Source organism: Crinia signifera, chromosome 1 (genome assembly GCF_055691185.1).
Source record: "Crinia signifera chromosome 1, ASM5569118v1, whole genome shotgun sequence".
In the NCBI taxonomy this organism is placed as follows: Eukaryota; Metazoa; Chordata; class Amphibia; order Anura; family Myobatrachidae; genus Crinia; species Crinia signifera.
Window position 1 is genome coordinate 451,639,497 of NC_139217.1, and position 23,078 is coordinate 451,662,574.

The 23,078-nt window shown below is 48.3% G+C and overlaps 1 protein-coding gene across 1 annotated transcript in view; it reads left to right on the plus strand.

The window, feature by feature from the left end:
* Positions 1-882: 882 nt before the first annotated feature.
* The window catches only part of UGT3A2 (UDP glycosyltransferase family 3 member A2), a 31,510-nt gene continuing 9,314 nt past the window's right edge, over positions 883-23,078 (plus strand). The window contains exons 1-4 of the mRNA XM_083154872.1: positions 883-1,012; positions 11,032-11,133; positions 13,595-13,709; positions 17,980-18,514. Coding sequence (XP_083010998.1) covers positions 919-1,012; positions 11,032-11,133; positions 13,595-13,709; positions 17,980-18,514 — 846 coding nt within the window. The 5' untranslated portion in view covers positions 883-918. The remainder of the gene's footprint in view (positions 1,013-11,031; positions 11,134-13,594; positions 13,710-17,979; positions 18,515-23,078) is intronic.

Genomic DNA, 23,078 nt, shown 5'->3' on the forward strand with positions numbered 1-23,078 from the left:
ATCCAACCAGCATCACTGGAGTCAGAGGAGCGGCTGGGAAATTTGAAAAAAAAAAAAAAAAAAACAGTACATTCGGTACATTTGTTTTTAGCCGGTACAGACCATAAAAAAACGGTACTGTACCGGCTAAATCGGTAAAGTTGGAGGGTATGAATGAAGCCCCATCCCCAGAACTGCATGCAATTAGCGTATCTTCATTGAGGGGGCGGGGCTAAAATGACCCAATTTGCATATTTAGCACCCCCTCTAAAAGAATTGCGGCAATTTAACACTGCCGCTGGGGAGATGCAGGGGGTCCGGTGGGATCCGGGGGGGGGGGGGGGGGGTGTGTGTGTGTGTCAACATTGACCCCAGCTTTCCCTATAGATTGTAAGCTTGCGAGCAGGGCCCTCCTACATTTTGACTGTCTGTAAATACCCTGTTTGTTGTATCACTGTCTCCTTTGGAAAGTGCAACGGAATATGCTGCGCTACATAATAAACTTAATAAATAAAATAAATTAGTGTAACGTGCACGCTCACAGTGTTCCGGGCGCAGTGACTCGCTGCACTTTGCTCGGCACACTTTACCGCTGAATCGTAGTCCACGGGGATCATAAAGTAGAAAAAAAATGTTTGAAAGAAGAAAAACAAATTGCAAAAAACTCATGTCTATCTTTTCATGTGTCTACCTATTGCTTCTGTTAACATTTTGTCAATGTTAACCTAGTGCATGTCGATCGATTAACTGGAACCCTGTCTCACAGTGATGCAGAAACACAGGCAAAAGTAGTTGTCACTGTAGTGCAGCGGTCTCGGATGAACTGTTGGACCTATGGAATGCTGCTGGCACAATGCCAGAAGAGGTGTGGCTAAATCCTAGACACTTCCACATTATCCCAGTCACGGCAATGCAGGAGTCACTGTGATTCCTAGAAGAATGGCCGGAGATGAGAAGCGTTCCATCTTCCTCCTCTTTATTTTACAGTTCCCCCTTCTGCAGGGAGCCAAGATATTGACAATGTGCTTTATAGGTGAGTCTTTATGATTAAAATATGTGTTAAAGGGTTTGTTTTACAGAGGGGAATCCCGTACTGTAATGCAGCTGAGCCTTAATTCCTGTGAATAAAGGGGCATACAAACAGGGCGTACTCCATGCTGAGTGGCGGGCTTAAGCATTCTGCAGGAGACTCCCTGAAATAGCAGCAATCTCCCTTTCTCCCTCATTAGTCTAGCAATCTCCCTCATTTCACCTAGCCCACATTAAACTGTTACATCATAGTTACCTCCCCTCCTGCATTCTGCAGGAGACTCCCTGACATAACAGCAATCTCCCTCTTTCCCTCATTAGTCTAGCAATCTCCCTCATGTCACCTAGCCCACATTACACTGTTACATTTTTTGGTGAAAAAGGAATGAGAGACAGATACAGTTACATTGAATCATCTACCAAGTATAGTAGCTCTTACTAACTGCTTTGGGGCTCATGTTCATTTGGATATAAGGCATTTTACAAGATTCTTCTAAGATGTAGCAGTACACACCCACGCTTCTAGGTGCCACGTTCACAATCTGTTTTCACAATTTCTCCATATATGGAACTAGACACGCCCTTTGGGTGGAGCATGACACGCCCCCTCAATGGGGCAATGTGCAAAATTCTATTTCCAACATTAATCTCCCTGAAACTAGTTTTCAAAAGTAGGTAAGTATGCCCCTAGACCAGGCATTCCCAACCACGGTCCTCAAGGCACACCAACAGTGCAGGTTTTAGTGATATCCAGGCTTCAACACAGATGGTTTAATCAGAATCTCTCAGATACTAATTAAGTCACCTGTGCTCAAGCCTGGATATCTACAAAACCTGCACTGTTGGTGTGCTTGAGGACCCTGGTTGGGAATGCCTGCCCTAGACCAATGTACAGGGTATATGTCTACTAGATATATAAATGAATAGCGGGCAGGAAACCTGTCAGATTACTGTTATACTAAACTTACTACAACAATACTAGTTAATGCAGCCGGTATCCGGTCCTGGGTCGACAACGGCTACGTCAAAAGTCACTAGGTCCACCTCTAGTGGCTGACAGTGACTAGGTCGACACATAAGAATGGTCAACATACTTTAGTTCAGGGGTGTCCAAACTTTTTGCGACGAGGGCCAGATTTGGTGAAGTGTAAATTTGTGGGGGCCGACCATTCAGCCTGACATTCTTTGAATCATTAATCACATCAGAATGGTCATCCACTCTGCCCCCATTCACTCTATGTCCCCCAGCGTGCCCCTTCACTGTATTTCCCCCAGCCTGTCCCCATTCACTGTATGTTCCCCACTCTGCACCCATTCACTCTGTGCCCCAGCCTTCCCCCCATTCTCTTAATGTCCATCAGTACCTCCATTCATTGTATGTCCCCAAGCCTAACCCTCCTTCACTGTAAGACCCCCATTCACTATGTACCCCACTCTGCCCCCATTCACTGTATGTCCCCACTCTGTGCCCTCCCTTCTCTGTATGTTTCCCAGCCCCTTGTGTGAGCTAGAGGAAGGAGAGGCAAAGCAGGAACTGCAAGGACAGGAGATGCTTGGGCTCCCGCTGCCACCCTCCTCCGCTCTGCATGTTACGTGAGCAAGCTTGCTGCCCCCCTCCCCAAACACTGCTGTCACTGTGATTGTGGAGTAGGGTGATATACGATTGCAGCAGCAGGGGTAGGACACCAAACACATCTGACTGTAACGGCCGGCACCTCCTCACTGCAGCAGACAGCAAGGTAAAGGCGCACTCGCCGGGGCCCCACCTTTAGTGTCCTGTGCTGTGCTTCCCACATCTGATGCTCTTCCTGCTGGAGGCTGCGGGCCGCTTGAAATGACATCAAGGGCCGCATTTGGCCCCCGGGCCTGACTTTGGACATGCCTGCCTTAGTTCGACAATGACAGAAGGTGGACACAAGCTTAAGATCAACATGGACATGGTTGACACTCAAAAGATCGACACAAGTTTTTTGTAGGTGTCGACCTAATAGAATAGAATAGAATAGAATCAACTTTATTGGCCATGTGTGCTTGCGCACACTAGGAATTTTTTTCGGATTTACAGTGCATCATCAAGCAGGGATGGGGGAGGGGGGGGGGGGGGGGACATTGCATACATTACATTGAGGACATTACACATTACATGTAGGGGAACACATGCCCGCCGAGCTGCGCAGCGCCTAGGCAGCCATCAGCGGCGCCACTGGTCGTTGCAGCAGTTGGTAGGTGACAATATGAGCAGGGACAGTACAATTTATACACAGGGAACACATACCCGCCAAGCAGCACATCGCCTAGGCAGCCATCAGCGGCGCCACTGGTCGATGCAGCAGTCGGTAGGTGACCATATAAGCACGGACAGAACAGTTTGTCACACAGGGAACACATGGAAAAACCTACCCGCCGAGCAGCACAGCGCCTAGGCAGCCATCCGCGGCGCCACTGGTCGCTGCACCAGCCAGGCAGGTAACACAAGGGTTACATAGCTGAGATGCACAGTTCCTTGGCAGCCATTTGCGGCGCCATTCTTGGATCTTCCTGTAGGGAGAGCCGTGGGCGGCATGGATGGTGGTGGCGGCGATGGGGGGTTGGGGGAAGAGAGAGAGAGTCACCGAAGCCTGGGCAGAGTCAGTCAGGACTGGGGCTGGAGTTGGAGGGGGGAGGGGGGAGAGAGTCAGTGGGGCCTGGGCAGGGTCAGTGAGGCCTGGGAGATGGAGTTGGGCCCTGGGTCTCTCTCCTGGGGATGAGAGCACATGATCCTGCCAGCACTGAGCAGTGGGGGCTACCACTGGGGCCCTCATGCAGCTTCCCCTCACCTCTCCCTCCGCTGGTCGCCGGGAGCCTGGATGCCGCAATTTCCGGTGTCTGTGTGGGGCCTCCGCTAGGCCAGGCCACCGCTGTCTCTGTGGGGGGCGCCCCCAGATTAATGGTGCTGCGTGGGGGGAACCGTCGCTCTGCTGGGCTCCGGCCGTCCTGCTCTGTCTGACTCCTGTTCACTGCCGGGGGTTAAGGGGTGGCCGCCCGCAGGCTGATGGTGCTCCGGCCATCCTGCTCCTGATCACCGCCGGGAGTTAAGGGGGGGCCGCCCGCAGGCTGATGGGGCGGAGGGAACCGCCGCGATGCTGGGCTCCGTCCTTCATGCTCACCGTTCACCGCCGGGGATTAAGGGGGGCCGCCCGCAGGCTGATGGTGCTGCGGGAGGGGCGAAGGGAACCGCCGCGCTGCAGCTCCGGCCGTCCTGCTGCTCCTGCTGCTGTGCTCCGGTGCTCGACGCTCACCGCCGGGGGTGTACGGTGCTCACCGCCGGGGGAGCACAGCACTGCCTCCTCTCCCCATCGCCGCCACGATTGATGCCGCCCGCTGCTCCGGAGGCCGGGGATGGCGGAGCTCCGTGGATGGGGGACCGGAGCTCCATGTGCATGCGACCTCCCCGGCCTCCACCGGAAGTACTATAATCACTGTGGACCATATACCATATGCAGCCATGGGGTACTTTTACTGAGCAGCTTTTCCTGGGGTTTTGGACCCACAGCAGTGATACTGTTATAATATGGGCATTCTGGATGTTGGCAGTTTATACCACAAGCATACACTGTGCATTCATATTTTTGAAACCGGAGAGCTCCTGAATTAGTATTGTCCAGGTTTGCCATCTATATGGGCATATATCAGGTAGGTATTCCTATTAGACATACTCGTGACAATAAGCAAGCAAAGGTGCGGATCTGAGGGGGAGGAGCAGCTGTGTGTAGCGGTACCTTGGAGACTTAGTTACTTCACTGTGATAAAAGGTTGACATGAGTATTTTTAAAAAAAATTGGGGGGGTTTCCATACGCTATCATCCACGTGGACTACAACTGACAATGGTAAATCCCTGAAGTATGGCTAGGGAAATAATGCCCCTTTCAGACCGCACTTTATAAACGGTATATTGCCCTTTTTTTTACCGTTTTAAAACGGTAATCTGTGCGGTCTGAAAGGTGCAGGACCACTTAACCGGTTAGAAAATACCATTTTTTTTAACCGGTTAAAATGCAGGGTCCTACCCGTTTCAGAACCGGTATTTTAGGCTCAAAATCGGGTCTGAAACGGTATTTAGGACCCAGCCAATGAGCTGGGTCCTAAATTCAGCGCAGTGAATATTTAATGAGCGCTCATTAAATATTCACAGCACTGGAGCCGCCCCGCGCCCCCCCGCGCGCGTGTGGACACCCCCCCGCGGGTGTCGACGCCCCCCCCCCCCCGTGTCGACCTACCCCCCGTGCAGCCGGTACCTCCGTTGTGGATCCCGGCACTGCAGTTCAGTATGTTCAGAAGCACTTATGAAAAAAAGTGTCTTTCAGAAAATGGCTGCCCCATAGGAAAACCTGTTTAAAAAAAATGTCTTTCGTATGGGGGCAGCCATTTTCCAAAAGTCACTTTTCTTATATGGAGGGGAGGGCTGAAGGGGACGGAGGGGAGGGCTGAAGGCTGCACTGGCTTTGACCCTGTATTTGGAAAGTTTCCAAAAACGGGTCTGCCAATGTCAAAAAATCGGCACTTAAACGGTAATATACCGTTTAAGAGCTGCGGTGTGAAAGGGGTTTTATCTGGCAGACCCGTTTTTGGAAACGTTTTCAAATACAGGGTCAAAGCCAGTTATGCGGTCTGAAAGCAGCATAAGCCATGTGAGTATACCTGGTTCACTAATTGGAGGTCCATGTTGACAGGTGTTGACATGGACGCCAAAAACTTTTAAAAATCATGTCAACTTTTCCATGTGTCTACCTTTCCATGTCAACCTTTTCATCCTGTCGACCTATTGCATGTTGACCTTTTGGTGTCCACCTATTGACTGTTTATCTAGACACTGTCTATCTAATAATCAGCACCCAAAACAGAGTGGCACTGCAGATCATAGGATGGTAGTTTAATAACAACCCCATAGAAAGTACCCCAAAAGATTTATTGAATCAAGAACCAGATCCATGCCCCAAGGTAGGTAGAGTACGAATGAGGAGGATAGTGGATAAATTAAATTCAGTTACAAATGAATCCTTTCTTTCTTTAAGTCTAAAAATTAGAATTTATTAATAGAGGTCTTTTCTCTCCTCAGTTGCTGTAAAACAGGTGACAGCTGTTGATCTAGGCCTCACACATATGTTCATTTTAGAGGTTCAGTTATGGCCTTTGCTGCAATTAAAAAGGAAATGCCCAGATTAGCAAACCAAGCACTTCAGCAACAGGAACTGCCACATTTGTGGCTGAAGTGCTCAATTTGTTCAGGCCCCGAAAAACCAAGTTACCAATGGGCAACAAATAGTATTGTTCATGATAGGCTTAAGGCAGCTAACAGCCATAATAAAAAGAAAAGCATTAGTAACTTCCTTGTACACACCTCCCCCCCGATAGACTCTCTACAGCCCTCCCCCCCACCATGTCCAGTGCCCGACCTATCTATAGTTATGAAACCTCTTCCTATCTCATTTGTGCCTTCCCATACTCTTAAGATCATCTGCACCTAAGAGCTGTAATGAGGTAGCATAACTGTTGTTACATAACATTCCTGAAGCACCCTGAGAATTACCCACGATATTACCCTTATTAGTACGCCGGACAATGCCTGTAACTCTTTCCTCCCCACTTCTCCACCCCCAAATTGATCCTTACCCCAAATCCTACTATTCTCACTACAGGTCCCATAGTATCTAGCTACCCCCATCCCCCTGTCCCCTAGTTTAAAATCTCCTCCAACCCTCTAACCATCGTTCCCCCCAGCACCGCAGCCCCCTCCTCATTCAGGTGCAATCCATCACGGCAGGCTCACACGCTCCGGCTCCCACTCCTCCACTTGCCTTTGCACCAACCCTCCTGCTGCCTGATACAGGAGGTAGCGACGTCGGCGGTGCAGGGTCTCTGTCCTGGTCACTGAGTTCCAGGCGTTCTCTCTGCCCTCACTCCCGGTCCTCTCCCCTCCACTGGTGCCCGGTACTCCTGCACTCGATCCCTTGCCCGGAGACTGGTGCCCGATGCCCTGTACTCCTGAACGCAATGCCCGGTATCTATATTTGCATATATATGTGCATATATATATGTGCACCCAGCATTTGCTTCCTCCTCTGAACTTCTGGCACATCACTCAGTCAGCGCATCTCCCTCAGTCCTGTAAGCACACAGTTTGATCTTTAGCCTTATTGTTCTGTTTTTATAGCTCTGATTTGTTATTTGTTTTTAATGTGACACCTCTACTCCTTTTTAAACATTTTTTAAAGACTTTGGGTGCCCTTTCCTAAACTTTATGCACCTCCCTGGACTGACAACAGCCATAGCACTAATAATTGGTTGCTGCTTCTGCTCTCCATTCACTGATCATGGTCCAAATCAACTCAGAACTTATATTTATTACTGCAGAAGCATAGCATCTGCTGAGCTTTATTACGAAAACATATCTTATCCAGAAAAACAAAAACAACTTTTTTTTACAGTTTTTTTTTTTACAACTTTTAAACAAAACTTTTGCAGGCTTCAGCATGCACTATGCACCAATAAAGGGTTAATGTTACCACTGTATTAGGAGCTCTTGGATGAAATATAGATACCGGGCAGTGACAAAAAACCCACCAGTCTGTGCCAAGGGTTAATGTCCTAATTTATGAGCTTTGTGTGCAGTGACAAAAATACAAAACCAGTATGCAGGTGAACAAAGAGCCCTGTTTTCATGTGAAAACCGGTCTGTGGCTGTGAAAACACACAAATATCACTGAATCTGTGTGTTTTTGTGAGATAAAAAAATATTTTTTTAGGCAGTTCTATAATAGATTTTTAGGTGCAGCCATTATGAACCATCACATTTCCCAGACCACCTAGCTGGTGCACAAGTGCAGTCATTACTAACTGTCACATTTTCAAACATGTGCTGCATTCATTCCTAACTGACACATTCTACAGATTCACAGGTAGTCTGGAAAACATGGACTGTTGGTAGATCTCGAGGAGCGGTTTGGCAGCCCCTAAACTAAAGCCTTAAAAAAAATTATTAAAACACCACCAACCAACCAGCTCATAACTGTCATTTTTCTAACTGGCTGTGGCATGGCAGTTAGGGGCTTATTAGTGGCACTTTATCACTCTTTATTTTATCACTATCTAGCCCTGAGACTCTTAGGGGGGTATCCAATTATTGGCAAAAAAAGTTATTGGGAGCACAATTTTTTTACCTTTTTTTTTTTCCGGCAGTTCTATAAAAGATTATTATAGAACTGCCTAAAAAAAAAAAAAAGGTGAAAAATTGTGCTCCCAATAACTTTTTTTGCCAATAATTGGATACCCCCTAAGAGTCTCAGGGCTAGATAGTGATAAAATGAAGAGTGATAAAGTGCCACTAATAAGCCCCTAACTGCCATGCCACAGCCAGTTAGAAAAATGACAGTTATGAGCTGGTTGGTTGGTGGTGTTTTTAATTTTTTTTTAAGGCTTTAGTTTAGGGGCTGCCAAACCGCTCCTCGAGATCTACCAACAGTCCATGTTTTCCAGACCACCTGTGAATCTGTAGAATGTGTCAGTTAGGAATGAATGCAGCACATGTTTGAAAATGTGACGGTTCGTAATGACTGCACTTGTGCACCAGCTAGGTGGTCTGGGAAATGTGACGGTTCATAATGGCTGCACCTGTGCACCAGCTAGGTGGTCTGGGAAATGTGACGGTTCATAATGGCTGCACCTGTGCACCAGCTAGGTGGTCTGGGAAATGTGACGGTTTGTAATGACTACACCTGTGCACCAGCTAGGTGGCCTGGGAAATGTGACAGTTAGTAATGACTGCACCTGTGCACCAGCTAGGTGGTCTGGGAAATGTGACGGTTCATAATGACTACACCTGTGCACCAGCTAGGGAGTCTGGGAAATGTGACCGTTAGTAATGACTGCACCTGTGCACCAATATGAACTGTTGGTAGATCTCGAGGACCATTCTAAGCACCCCTGCTTTAGTATATCTCACCCTCAGTGAGGAGTGGACAGTCACATAGGTCAGCAAGCAGTCAGTTTAGCAGTAAGCACACAGCTGCACCCCAGGCCATGTGAAATGGTGTCTAAATCACATTCGTAATGGACTTACATTGAATCCAAAACATGTGAGTTCTGATGCCAGGAAGATGACGTTTTGCCTCATTTTGGAATCCGAACAAGGTGGTGAAAATCCGAGTTGGTGCGGAATTTCCCTCAGATCCCCGAAATTTTGACTCATGGTATGGTACAATGGAAATATTATTTAGTGGCACCTCTAGGCACATGCTTAATAGGAAATTCACCACTTCTATCCGTCATCTATTGTATGAGTACAGCCTGCCTGCCATGCCTGAGAACAGAGAGCAGTAACGTGTAAACTACCTAAAAGCAATAGAAAACATCTTTCTTTTTGTTTACAAACAAAACATATGATAAAAGACATTTGTAGTTTAATATGTGCTGCATGAAGGACAGAAGAGGGAGGGTGTTCTGTGTATTGGAAACACTAAAGTACAAGGTTCCCTCACAGTATTCACTGATAAGCAGAAAAGTTGAGAAATGATAGAATGTTATTTTAATTTCCTCCTCGCCCCTGAATGGCAGCAGACTAACAATCACTAACAATCATCTGCTGCTTCCGACCAGTTTTACACATGCGCTAAGTCAGTGATGTAAGTTCGTTCCAGTTGACCGATAAATATTTGTGCCCCCTACCCCAATCTATTGGAGTCAGCCACAGAAGCGTTATTGACATCTTTGAATTAACTGATTCAAACTTGCAGGGGAGTATAGGTGCCCCCTTGAGAGCAGGAGCCTGGCGACAGGTGACTCCATGTCCTCCCAGAGTTACTCCTCTGCGCTAAGTCATACTTCCCGACTGTCCCTATTTCTGTGGGACAGTCACGATTTTTTCTGACTGCCCCCTGTCCCACCTGGGGGCGGCAGTGTCCAGCGGCGGGAGTGGGAGGGGGACAGTCAGGAGCCCCCTATCACAGCAGTAAATAGAAGGGATTCACCAGAGACTCCATGGGCAGGGGCTCTGAGAGCGCTAGCTATGCCCCGCCCGATAGCAAAACAGGGTGTGGCTTCTCGTTTGTAGATATTTTCGCAAAGCCATGCCTCCTTTACACGAAACTGCACCCCTTTTGGGAAAGCGCACTGCAGGGCTACACATCTTGATCCTAATCAAAGTTGGGAGGTATGGAAACATACAGATAATCCTTCAGCAGACTTTGTACAGAGACATTGGACCCTAAGACGTGTCTACAGATTCCAGATCATAAAATATACACAGAACGGATCAGATTTTCCCTGCACACCAAGGGGAATTACAACAAAGTACAAAAAATACACGTAGTAGAAAACTCCGACATCTCATTTACTTATATTTGAAAAGATAGAGGCCCTTATTCTGGTTCACTCGCAAATGCAAACTCCTTCTCAAATGGACAGAACCATGTCACTGCAGGTGGGGCAGATGTAACAAGTGTAGAGAGAATTAGATTTGGGTGGGTAATTTTGTTTCTGTGCAGGGTAAATACTGGCTGCATTATTTTTACACTGCAATATAGATCTCACTTTGAAGTAAAACCCCACCCAAATATAACTCTCTCTGATCATGTTACATCTACCCCACCTGCAGTGCACATGGTTTTGTCCATTTGAGAAGGAATTTGCCTCTAAGAGTGAACCAGAATAATCCCCCATAATTAAAGCTTTATCTTCCTGCATTATTTATCTATGTCTCCTATGCATGATAAAAAGGAATACATATGTTCTAGCGTATTGTAGAAGGATTTCATGACCACCAAAGTACGGATGTCACACAAAAAAAAAAAATATATATTTCTTGATCTCCCGCCAGTGAAACCAGGGTTCTGAGGCATATCGATGTAAGTTGAGCTTTGTTTCCAGAACTTTCCAAGTCCTTGAAGAGAGACCATTAAATTCTCTGTCCCTGATCATTAACCGTGCAGCCGTAACATACAGTATGTTCAAATCCATTGTGACTGCTTATTTTATATTTCCGATTATAGGTGGAAGTCATTATCTGCTGATGGATGAAATCTCCCGTGTTCTACATAATAACGGCCATGAAGTGCGAATGTTCCTCCAGATCGGGAAGGGCCTGCTCCCAGGTCAGGTTACTCCAGAATAGGTTATAGTGGTTCTATAGTCTTGCAGTGATTGCAGGTTAAGAATCACTTATCCAAAATGCTCGGGACCTAGAAGAATTTTAAACAGGGCCGCCACAAGTAATGTTGGGGCACGGGACTGACCTTCAGCCCGGGCCCCCAGCAGCACCCCCCCTTTCGCGCGCCGGCACCCCCCCTTCACGCGCCGGCACCCCCCCATCGCGTGCAGGCACCCCACCTCCCCCACCCCAATTACTTACCAGCGGTGGTATCGGCGGTGCAGCAGCATCTTCTCCCGGGGCTCCCCTGTATCCTAGGCTCGGCGCTCTGCAGGCTGCACTGTGTATTGTGCGATCCTGGCCACCGGCGCCGGGTGGGGGCATTTGTGCGGGTGGGGGGGTGCCGTGCCACTGTGGGCAGCTGCCCGGGCCCCTCCAGAGGCTGGGGACCTGGGACAGTTGTACCCCTGGCACCCCCCTGTTGGCGGCCCTGATTTTGGATAACGGATTGTATTTGTGTACAATCTCAAGTACTGAATTTGAATGCCAAGCAATCATTTTCTTGCGCATATATATTGGGTGAGATTTAATAGGATGAGAGATTCAGAAAGTGAGAGATTTGGTGAGAAATTTCCAGTTTTTTTAAAGCGGCAATCATTTACACTGCAAAACCAGTTTGATTTTGCAGTGTAATGATTGCCGCTTTAAAAAAACTGGAGATTTCTTACCAAATCTCTCACTTTTTGAATCTCTCATCCTATTATGCAGAGGTGGGGGAACAATTTTCTCTATGCCACCTAATCATTAATATGCGCATGTGCAGGTCTTCAATGCGGGCACCCTTCGGAGACTTGCATAGTCTCCGAGGGCTCTCAACTTGGTACCCCTTCCTCTCCTCTTGGCACCCCTGCTTATGGGGCAGATTGTATGTTATGTGCACTTGTATTCGAACGGCACCAACAATTTAGTGAGGTTGTCAACGATGATTAATGTTCCACAGCAAAAACAGAGGTACTTGTGTATTATCATGGCGCCCATCGCATTGCATACCATAAGGCTTAAGGAGGCCACACACGCACCGATGCGGGCGGTGCGATGCTGTACGATGGGGTGCGCGCTCCCGCGGCACCTCATCATACAGTACAAAAAGTATGTGCTGCACATACTTTTTGTACTAGCTTTTTCTAGCATCGCATCGCATCGCATGCACATCGTATGCACAAGGCATACGATGCGATGCTGTGTGTGCTAGTTAAGCCCACAACGCACGCCGGGATCGGTGCGTGTGTGGGCTGCATAATGGTTACTTTCAATGTTAATTGGCCCCCATATAAGATTTTTAATTGTATAAGCACCCTAATGGGTGCTTACAATGTTAAATGCACCCCCACGCCACCCCCACTATCAACGCCAACCTGACGCGTACCGCCGTGAGGGGCGGCGGTACGTGTCCTCCGACCTTTTCATACCCCCACTATCCATGTCGGCGTGGAGTTGATTTTATATAGTGCCCAAAGCGTGGCGAGCGCACGCGTAATACATGTAAAGTAAAACGCGGACGCTCGCCACGCTTCAGGCTCGGTGGCTCGCTGCGCTCGCTACACTATATAAAATCATTAGGGTGCTTATACAATTAAAAATCTTATAGGGGGGCCAATTAACATTGAAAGTACCCATTAGTGTGCTTATACAATTTAAAATCGTATCTCATCTCATCTCATCTCATTGTATACCATATACAATGGTACACAATTTTAAATTGTATAAGATGCCATAAGATGGAAATCGTGGGCGCCGTGCTAATACACAAGTACCAAAACAGACAAAAGTTTTGGAAAATTACAATCGAGCCATCACCATTGAGCATCTCATTGAGCAGAAATGGTAAATATCGACAGAGAGACTGCGAGGCAAGTTTTGCATCATGGACAGAACATGACACAACTTTGTGCCAAGATGGTTCCAAGGCTTCACATGGCCAACCAGAAAGAAAATGAAAAGAACAATTGTACAGACATTTTGGAACAAATTCAAGCAGATTCACAATTTTTAGATGAAGGTATTACCTGCAAAAAACATGGATCTTCCAGTGCGATCCCGAGACAAAGCTCCAGTCCATGCTCTGGAAAATCACCATCACAGGGAATACAGAAAGCACGCCAAAGCAAATCCAAAGCCAAAGCCAAGTTAATTGTTTGCTTTGATATCAAGGGTGTTATTTGAATCAACGGTACTACAAAAATGTTCAAAAAGATTCAGATGAAAGAGGCTAGAGGTGTAGAGAAATGGTTCCATCCTGCGTCAGGACAGTGGATCAGCTTTCTCTGAAGCAGTTTTTGTCTGAATCAGGCTCATTGTGGGATTTTATATAATCAAATTAATATACAAAACTCATGTTGTTTTTGATCAAGTATTGTTTCCATTTTGCTCTAATTAAATGACTGTATGCTATATTTTTGATGTAGGTTACAAGTTACCGCCCAGCCCTTATCCAGTGTCCACATTTTCCCTTGATGAGAACTATCTTAATGAATACCAGCAATTTTTTACGGCCAGCCAGAAGGAGTATCTTGCCGGCAGGTATGGTGACAACTCCTTTCGGGTTTTGGATACTAAGCTTGAAAAGTGATAAAATGGAGAGTGATAACACACCAGCCAATCAGCTCCTACCTGCCATTTTTCAAACAGTCTGTGACATGGCAGGTAGGAGCTGATTAGTTGGTGGTTTATCACTCTCCATTTTCAAGCTTAGTACATCTGGCCCTTAATCTTCTATAACTTTGCAGTTTATTTAATTGATGAGTAATTATATAGTGTTCACTCTAGCATTTAGAGTGGGCAGGGCTCCGGGGAGCCGACTGGGCCCGCCGATGTCACCGCTGTGGGCGGTCCCGGGATGCCGATGTCGTCAAAGGGGGCGTGCCCGGGCAGCGACGTCTTCAAAGGGGGCGTGCCTGGCCACCGCCATCACCAAAGGGGGGCGGGCCCGGCCCCTCCGAATTCACTGAGCTGCTGGGGAAGCGCCGGGCATCGCCGTCTACAGCGGCGCTGGGCTTCCCCGTGAGGCTGTTTTAGCGGGGCGCTGCTAGAGGGGCAGGGCGCAATTTGCCCTTTAAAAATCGGGCAGGGGCGCAGCGTCCCGCTAAAACAGCCTAGCGGGAACACCAATTATATGCAAGTGATAGATTCTATCTGGAGGGGTAAATTTTCTAAGATGGGAGTTCTATTGAAGATGAGATGTTGCCCATAGCAACCAATCAGCTTTTACTTCTTATTTAGTACCTGCTAGGCGATAATAGAATATGATTGGTTGCTATGGACAACATTCCATCTTCAATAGAACTCCCCTCTTAGTAAATTTACCCCTTAGAATCAATGTCCTAATTTGAAGGGTTTTTTTTTTTTGCACTGAAAGCAAAGTTTTTTCTCCGTTTTCCATCTAGTAATAGCATGCAGGGTATAGCAGGACCACTGGCGTATATGGGGGCTGATTCACACCCGCTCGTAGCGGGCCCAATTCGTCCCCGTGAATATGTGCAAGTGCAAACCCCAGGAGTAAACCGCTTCGGCGAGTCTCACTCTCACTGGGCCATTCGTTCCAAGAGGCGGAAGGGGGAAAGGAGAACGCTCAGCATTTTATGGGCGTACCCCTGCAGACTCCGGAGTGATGTCAGTGCCCCTCCCGAATACGGAGGACAGCGTTCAAAGTCCTGGCTGACTTTTCATTACGATTAGAGGACAAATCGTTCGATGGTGAGCGACCATCGGATTGAGTTTTCCTTTGTTCGGCCGCATGCGAGTGGATTTGTTAAGCATACATCCACTCACAGTGCAGGGATTCACTCAGCAGGGGGGGGGGGGGGGGGGGGGGGGATGGTGTTAGCCAGGGCGGAGTTTACCTGCTCACCAAGCAGCTAATATATTCTGCCTAGCGATCAGGAAATGGACAAAACCATATGCACTGCAGGTGGGTCAGATGTAACATGTGCAGAGAGAGTTAGATTTGGGCGGAGTGTGTTCAAAATTAAATCTAAATGCGGACGATGTCTTATTAACACTCACCCACCCCCAATCTTCTCTGTCTGCTCTATATTCCATTATAAACGAATATGACTATAAGATCAACTACTCTAAATCCGAAGCCCTGTCCCTACATATCCCCCAAGAATTAAGAATCTCCCTCGCCTCTACCTTCCAATTTAAATGGCAACCTCGTAAAATTAAGTACCTGGGAGTCTATATAACCTCATGCTACGAATTTTTATATGCTGAAAACTACCCACGTCTCTTAAATAAACTCAATAAGGATGTTGCACTCTGGAAAACCTATATTATCTCATGGCTAGGTAGGATTATTACTACAAAAATGTCTATCCTCCCCCAACTTCTCTATCTATTTCAGACACTCCCAGTAAAAGTCCCAGAGAAAGTATTGCGGGAAATTCAAGCATCCTTATCCAGATTTATTTGGAACGATAAACCCCCTAGGTTGGCTTTCAACACTCTTAAACTTCCCAGAGCAGCAGGTGGCCGAGGATTACCCGATGTCAAGTCATCCTACTTAGCAAGCCACTTAAGCCAAATAGCTGCTTCATTTGCGCCAACGGGTACACTAGCATGGTTAGACTTAGAATCCTCAGTGTTGGGGATCCGCTCCCTCGGTTCCATTTGGGACCTATCAAAAACCTCAAGACAGCCCATCAGGTGCCTGCTTTCTTCCCTTAGATTCACCATCAATCTCTGGAACTACTCCTCCCCCAAATTTAGCCTCTCTTCCTCCCCCTCCCCCATCACACCCCTCTGGGACAACCCAGAGTTCCCACCGGGATGTGCACCTAACCATTTTAAATCGTGGTCTAAAGTGGGTATCAGATTGATATCAGACCTCTACGTTAAGAATTCGCTGGTCTCTCTAGATGACCTTAAAACTAAATACCCTTCACTGTCAGGCCTCTTTTACAAGTATTTTCAGATCCGCCACTTTGTTAATTCAATCTTCCACACCAGACCGATTGTAGCTCCTACCCTATTTGAACGGGAATGTATCGTGAACCCAATAGGAAGAGGGATGATCTCCCGAATATACTCTATCTTGATAGAAGCCACAGCTCCCAAGTGGACCCGCCATGAGCTGGAGTGGAAGAGGGATCTTGGTCCACCCCCAGACGATCTGTGCTGGGGCAAGGTGAGAGAGGGAATACGTTCATTATACTCCTGATAGATTGTCCAAAATCTTTCCCTCGGCTACTCCGGTTTGTTGGCAGGGCTGCGGGAGAAGAGGAACTCTCTACCATATCTGGTGGACTTGCCCTGTCATAGCCACCTTTTGGTCCCAGGTTCAAGACCTGTTGGGGTCCCTTTCTGGCACTACAATTACCCTGGACCCATGGTCCTGTTTACTAGCCCGTCCAGGGCCAGTGCAAGCCTCCTCCTCGCCCCAGGCAAATCCTCCACCCGCCGCCCGATGCACCCCTCCGCGCGCGCACTCTGGGGGGGGGGGGGGTTGCGTGTGTTACTGCGGCGGGCGCACGGCCTCTGGAGGTGGGGGGGGAGGATGGACGGGACTGTTTTGCGGGCGATACCACAGCGGGCACCCGCGCTCCGGGGGGTGTGTGTGTGTGTGTGCGGATACTGCTGGCGATACCGTGTCCAGGGGGGGAGGAGGGCAGCGTTGATTGATGGGCGGGATGGGAGGGGGGAGAGGGGAGAGGGAAGCCCACTGTCTATGGTACCTCTCCTCGGCGGCTCAGTACCGCCCTCCAGTGGCCGGCGCCCTAGGCAAATGCCTAGACCTGCCTAGTGGTGGCGCCGGCCCTGAGCCCGTCCCTTCCAGAACCTAGACCCCCACATGAATAAACTGTTCTCCCATGTGCTAGCCGCTGCAAAATCACTTGTAGCAAAAACTGGAAATCACCCTCTCCCCCTACCCTACAGGCACTAAATAACTATATTGGATATATAGCAAATATGGAAAAGATCAGCTATTACCTCCACGACTGCCCCCATTAATTCGCCCTAATCTGGAATCCCTGGCTACTAGCAAACCATCCTACCCCTAACCGTGTATATCAGCCCACATGAGAACTGTCGGTTCCCTTTTGATGTCCTGCCCTCGGATCCTCCTCCTGCCACTATGTTCCTGAGATATGGTTAATATAACGTTTGGATGTCTTCTCAGTTGTAATCATCAGACCTATTTGTATTTTACTACTCATCACTGCTCTCGAACGTTCTGGCACCCACAAATTCATCATAACCTACTTATTGCTCGCATACACGACCTGACGCTCCCCCCCTTCTCCTTCCCCCCCTTTGTCTTCTCTGTCCGTACAATTGTTGTATCAAAATGTTTGAGCTATCTGCGTATAGCTATCACTGTTCTATTATGCAAATTGTTCACTTAGCTCTACAAGTCTAAAGAAAGAGTTTAAAAAATGAAATCTAAATTGCAGTGTAAGAATGAAGCAGCCAGTATTTACCCTGCACAGAAACAAAATAACTCCCCTAAATCTTACTCTCTCTGCACCTGTTACATCTGCCCCACCTGCAGTACAGCATGGTTTTGTCCATTGGCAAACAAAGGGCCTGATTCAGACCTGTCTGCTAGGCTGCATATATTCACAGCCTAGCAAACAGTTCAGCGCCGCCCTGCTGGATCCTGTCCACAATGCTGGCTCTGCTTATTGGAGGGCTGTGGGTTGGGTGTGTGTGTGTGTGTGTGTGTGTGTGGGGGGGGGGGGGGGGGGGGGAGGGAGGTAAATTTTCTAAAGACTCTTATGTTCTTATGGAATGATTTCTATTTTATTTTATGATTCTGTTTTATTTGATGTTTTTTCATCTTCCTTTACAGAAGCGGGCTACAGAACTTTTTGGAATTTCTGGGCGAGCTGTCCTACCAGTGCAACGTCACATTACACCAGTCTGATATTTTACACTTCTTGCGGAATGAGCACTTTGACATCGCCGTGATAGAAGCGTTTAACCCTTGCACTTTTCTGGTCTGTGAGAAGTTGGGGCTTCCGTACATTGCCGTATTTCCAGGGGGCTTCGGCAACGCCTTGCAGGTGGGAATTCCCACTCCACTGTCCTATGTTCCGCTATTCCAGACTCAGCTCACTGATCGCATGGATTTCTTTGGACGTTTGAAAAACACTTTCATGTTCTTGGGATCTCACATCGTGCGGGCAAAAATTGACTCCCTGTTTGACAATGTCATCGAAGAACATTTTTCGGTTGGGTCCAGACCATCCATAGCCGACCTGCACCTGAAAGCTGAGCTGTGGCTGTATAATACAGACTTTACCGTTGAGTTTGCTAGGCCGCTTCTGCCTCACGTTCAGTGTATTGGGGGAATATTGTCCAAACCTGCCAAACCTATATCGCAGGTGAGTATTATTTACCGTATGAGTACTCAATATTGGAATCTTAAAGAAATAGTAGAACATGTATTTAACTTTTTGGTACTTGTGGATTATCACGGCTCCCATCGCATGCCATATATAGTGGCATGCGATGGGATGCGATTTTTGCCGGGATTTTTTTTAAAATCGCATGCAATCGCATCGCATGCGATCGCATGCGATTGTTAACAGAAAAGCATCAAAATGCATTGAAATTAGTATGAAACATGTTCAATGGCCCCCAAATGGCATTTTTGAGGCTGTACCACCCCCACTATCAACGCGAACCCGAAGCGTGGCGAGCGCAGCGAGCCCGCGAGGGGCGGCGGTACGCGTCCTACGACCTTTTCATACCCTCACTATCCACGTCGGCGTGGAGTTGAGAATAGAAAGTGTGGCGAGCGCAGCGAGCCACCGAGCCCGAAGCGTGGCGAGCGGACGCGGACACCTGTGAAGCCCGCGAGGGGACGCGGATACCTGTGAAGGTATCCGCGTCCCCTCGCGGGGCGCGCTGCGCTCGCCACGCTTCGGGCTCGGTGGTTCGCTGCGCTCGCCACACTTTCTATTCTCAACTCCACGCCGACGTGGATAGTGGGGGTATGAAAAGGTCGTAGGACGTGTACCGCCGCCCCTCGCGGGCTCGCTGCACTCGCCACGCTTCGGGTTCGCGTTGATAGTGGGGGTGGTACAGCCTCAAAAATGCCATTTGGGGGCCATTGAACATGTTTCATACTAATTTCACTGCATTTGGATGTTTTTCTGTTAAAAATCGTATGCGATCGCATGCGATGCGATGGGATGCGATTTTTTCATGTGCGATGGCCATCGTGGGAGCCGTGATACTCCACAAGTACCAACTTTTTTCCTTGGTGTGTTTTTGTAATAAAGTGTTAATGCTCTGAATGCCTGGGAAACGGTCATTAGTTCGACAAGCTTTGGGTTGACACCATTACTGTAGGTCGACATGCAGAAAGGTTGACGTGGGTCTAGGTCGACATGCGTGTAGGTCAGCATGCCATTACATCAACACAAGCATTAGGTTGACATGGGAATGGTCGACAGTCAAAAGGTCGACATGGGGGTTTTCACTGCTTTTTTAGCGACATGTGCCGACAGGCAGTATTTCATGCCCTACCATCCACTAGGGCGTGGTGGGAGAATAAAATAGTGTGCCGAGCGTAGTGCCCGAAGCATGGCGAGCGCAGTGAGCCATGCGAGGGGACGCGGTGCTACAGTTCAGTGTCTATGTCAACTGTGTTGACATTCGGGTCAAAACACAGTGAAAACCCCCATGTCAACATTTTGACTATTGACCTTGCCCACGTCGACCTAATGCTTGTGTCGACCTAATGCTTGTGTCAACCTAATGACATGTCGAACTGCACCCATGTTGACCTAGATCCATGTCAACCTTTCTGCATGTCGACCTAATGGTGTCGACCCAATGCTTGTTGACCTAACTGCTGTAGACCTAATGATCCATACCAGAGTGCCTAGTGAAGGTATTTTGCACATACAAAGGGCCTAATTCAGGCTTAAAATGCTACCTGGCCGACAGCCTGAACCCCCCCTCCCCCTCCCAAATCCCCTTGGTGCCATGCCAGGGGATGTGTTTGCATTCGGCCGCTATCAGGAGAAATTATTTGATGGTCGCCAATAAAAAAAAAGTCTGTCTGAACTGATTTTTATTTCCTCCGCAAATCGCCGAAGACGGGGCAGGCGCTGACGTACTGTTAGGATGTCAACCGCCCGCACCAAGCAGGCATCAGTCGCCCATAACATGCTGGTTGTTCCCCGGCTCCGACTCGGTGTCTGCCCCCCCCTCACCGTGTGAATGCTTCGGCGAGAGTTATACTCACCGAAGGCATTCACACAGGGAATCTGCACATGCGCAAATACGCACATGCGCAGACCAGGGCTGCATTCGTCCCCTTCCAAGTGGTACAGAATCAGGCCCAAAGTTCCTAAGCTGCTTTGCAGTCAGAAATAGAGGGACTTCAGTAGACATTTGCACCATTGTGGGGGGAGGGGCTTCTTGGGGCAGTCGGGCACTGCTGATTTGGGGGATCCTGTTCCTTGGATTTAAATCTTAAACTGGCCTTAAATGTTAGGGACCCATCTGATGATGATTTCACCTGGATGCGGTGGGTGGGCCCATATAATTTTTTTGTCCAAAAATTATGCCAAGCACCTCGATTTTGCTTTGTTAAGTTACAGACTTTACTATGATATAATACTGTTATTATTGTTATTAGCAGTGCTTAGTGGCAAGGGTGTGCAAATGCAATATTTCTTATTTTGGTGTAATATTTAGCTTGGTTCTCGTAGCTATTTGGGCCAAGCAGTCTTTTATGGGCTACTTTTCTGGGGATGTTTTTGGATTGGGATCTTCCAGATCCCTCTCCATTACTCCCACTGATGCATGAACGGTATGCTCATAGATACTAATTTGGGGTTTGGGATTTTTCTCAGGCGCTCACAGGGTTGCAGCTGGTGATGTATCGACAGGGTCTAACCTTTAAGGCCCAAACATGGAAGTAAAGAAAAAAGGGGGGTGATACACCACAGTATAGCGCTACCTTTATAAGGACACCACCGTGATGGAATAAAAAATTATTAATACTTCCCTTCCTTTGAGTTTGAGTGTGATTTCTTTATGTTTCCTGATCGATTGACTCTGTTAGTAGACTCCGAAATGTGTTTTCCAAATGTGTATGTGGAAATAGAGAAAGAAAACACTAGTTGTGTATCTGTCGTTGTCTTATTCTTTTTGTATTATGTCTGCGAGGTTTGAAATCAGTGCATACCTCACTTACTTACCGGAGGTAGGAACTGGAGAGTGTCTGATATACAGACCAGTATTGTCTTGTCCGGACCAAGCTTTGCCGTTCATACTGTCAGCCACCTCAGGAACCTGCCACGCTCCAGCACCCTTTTTTATCTTTTATCCTGTATTGTATTTTTATCAATAAATACATTGTTTTGTACAAGAATCTGGAAAAGATACCTTGATACGAGTCTACACCGCCATCACATCGTGAGTACGGGTACGCTACCCACTGGTTTTGAAAGATACCTTTATATGATTTACAATGTCTGATATTATGTAAGTGAGGTATGCACTGATTCAGGGGCTGGCTGGCAACTTTTAGCCTAGGGGGCAAGTCCAGAGCACTGGCCCATAGCCCCCCCCCCCACACACTTTCTGGAAGACGGAACACTTGCGCGCGCCGGAGGCGCGCAGAAAATTTAGACTTGTGGCCTAACATAAGGGGGCGTGGCCTATTCCATGATTGTATTGTGTACCTGCAGATTGCACATTGTGATGCTAATTACACATTATGCCGCACACCTTGATGCCCATTACACTTTATAATGTGATGGCAATTACCCAATGATCCCCACACTGTAATGCCCATTACGCCCTATAACATGATGCCCATTGCACTGCACAATGTGATGTCCACAGTGCCAGATTTGCACCCACAGTGCCAGATATTCCGCCACAGTGCCAAATACACATATGCCCCCACAGTGCCAGAGACACATATGCCCCCACAGTGGCAGAGACACATATGCCCCCACAGTGCCAGAGACACATATGCCCCCACAGTGCCAGAGACACATATGCCCCCACAGTGCCAGATATTCCCCAACAGTGCCAGAGACACATATGCCCCCACAGTGCCAGAGACACATATGCCCCCACAATGCCAGATATGCCCCCACAGTGCCAGATATTCTCCCACAGTGCCAGAGACACATATGCCCCCACAGTGCCATATATGCCCCCACAGTGCCAGACACAATGCCAGATGCACACATATGCCCCCACAATGCCAGATATTCCCCCACAGTGCCAAATATACACATGCCCCCACAGTGCCAGATATTCCGCCACAGTGCCAAATACACATATGCCCCCACAGTGCCAGAGACACATATGCCCCCACAGTGCCAGATATGCCCCCACAGTGCCAGAGACACATATGCCCCCACAGTACCAGATATGCCCCACAGTGCCAGAGACACATATGCCCCCACAGTGCCAGAGACACATATGCCCCCACAGTGCCAGATATGCCCCCACAGTGCCAGATATGCCCCCACAGTGCCAGATATTCTCCCACAGTGCCAGAGACACATATGCCCCCACAGTGCCATATATGCCCCCACAGTGCCAGATACACATATGCCCCCACAATGCCAGATATTCCCCCACAGTGCCAAATATACACATGCCCCCACAGTGCCAGAAACACATATACCCCAGTGCCAGAATTTGCAACTCACCATTGTTGCTGTTTCAACTATATCTGCTGCTGCTGATGCTGCTGCTGGGGGAGGGGGGGGGGGCGGGGGAGAGCGCAGTTCATGCCCCTCCTGCCCACACCCTGCAGCCCCAGTCCGGTGCAGGCCGCGCACCTCCTCCAGCTCTCCTGCGCTGGCCGCTGCTTCCAGAATCCAGAACACAGCCGCGGCTACAGGAAAATGGCCGCCGGCCTCCTGCACTAAGGATATGTCCTCAGTGCAGGGGGCCGGCGGCCAT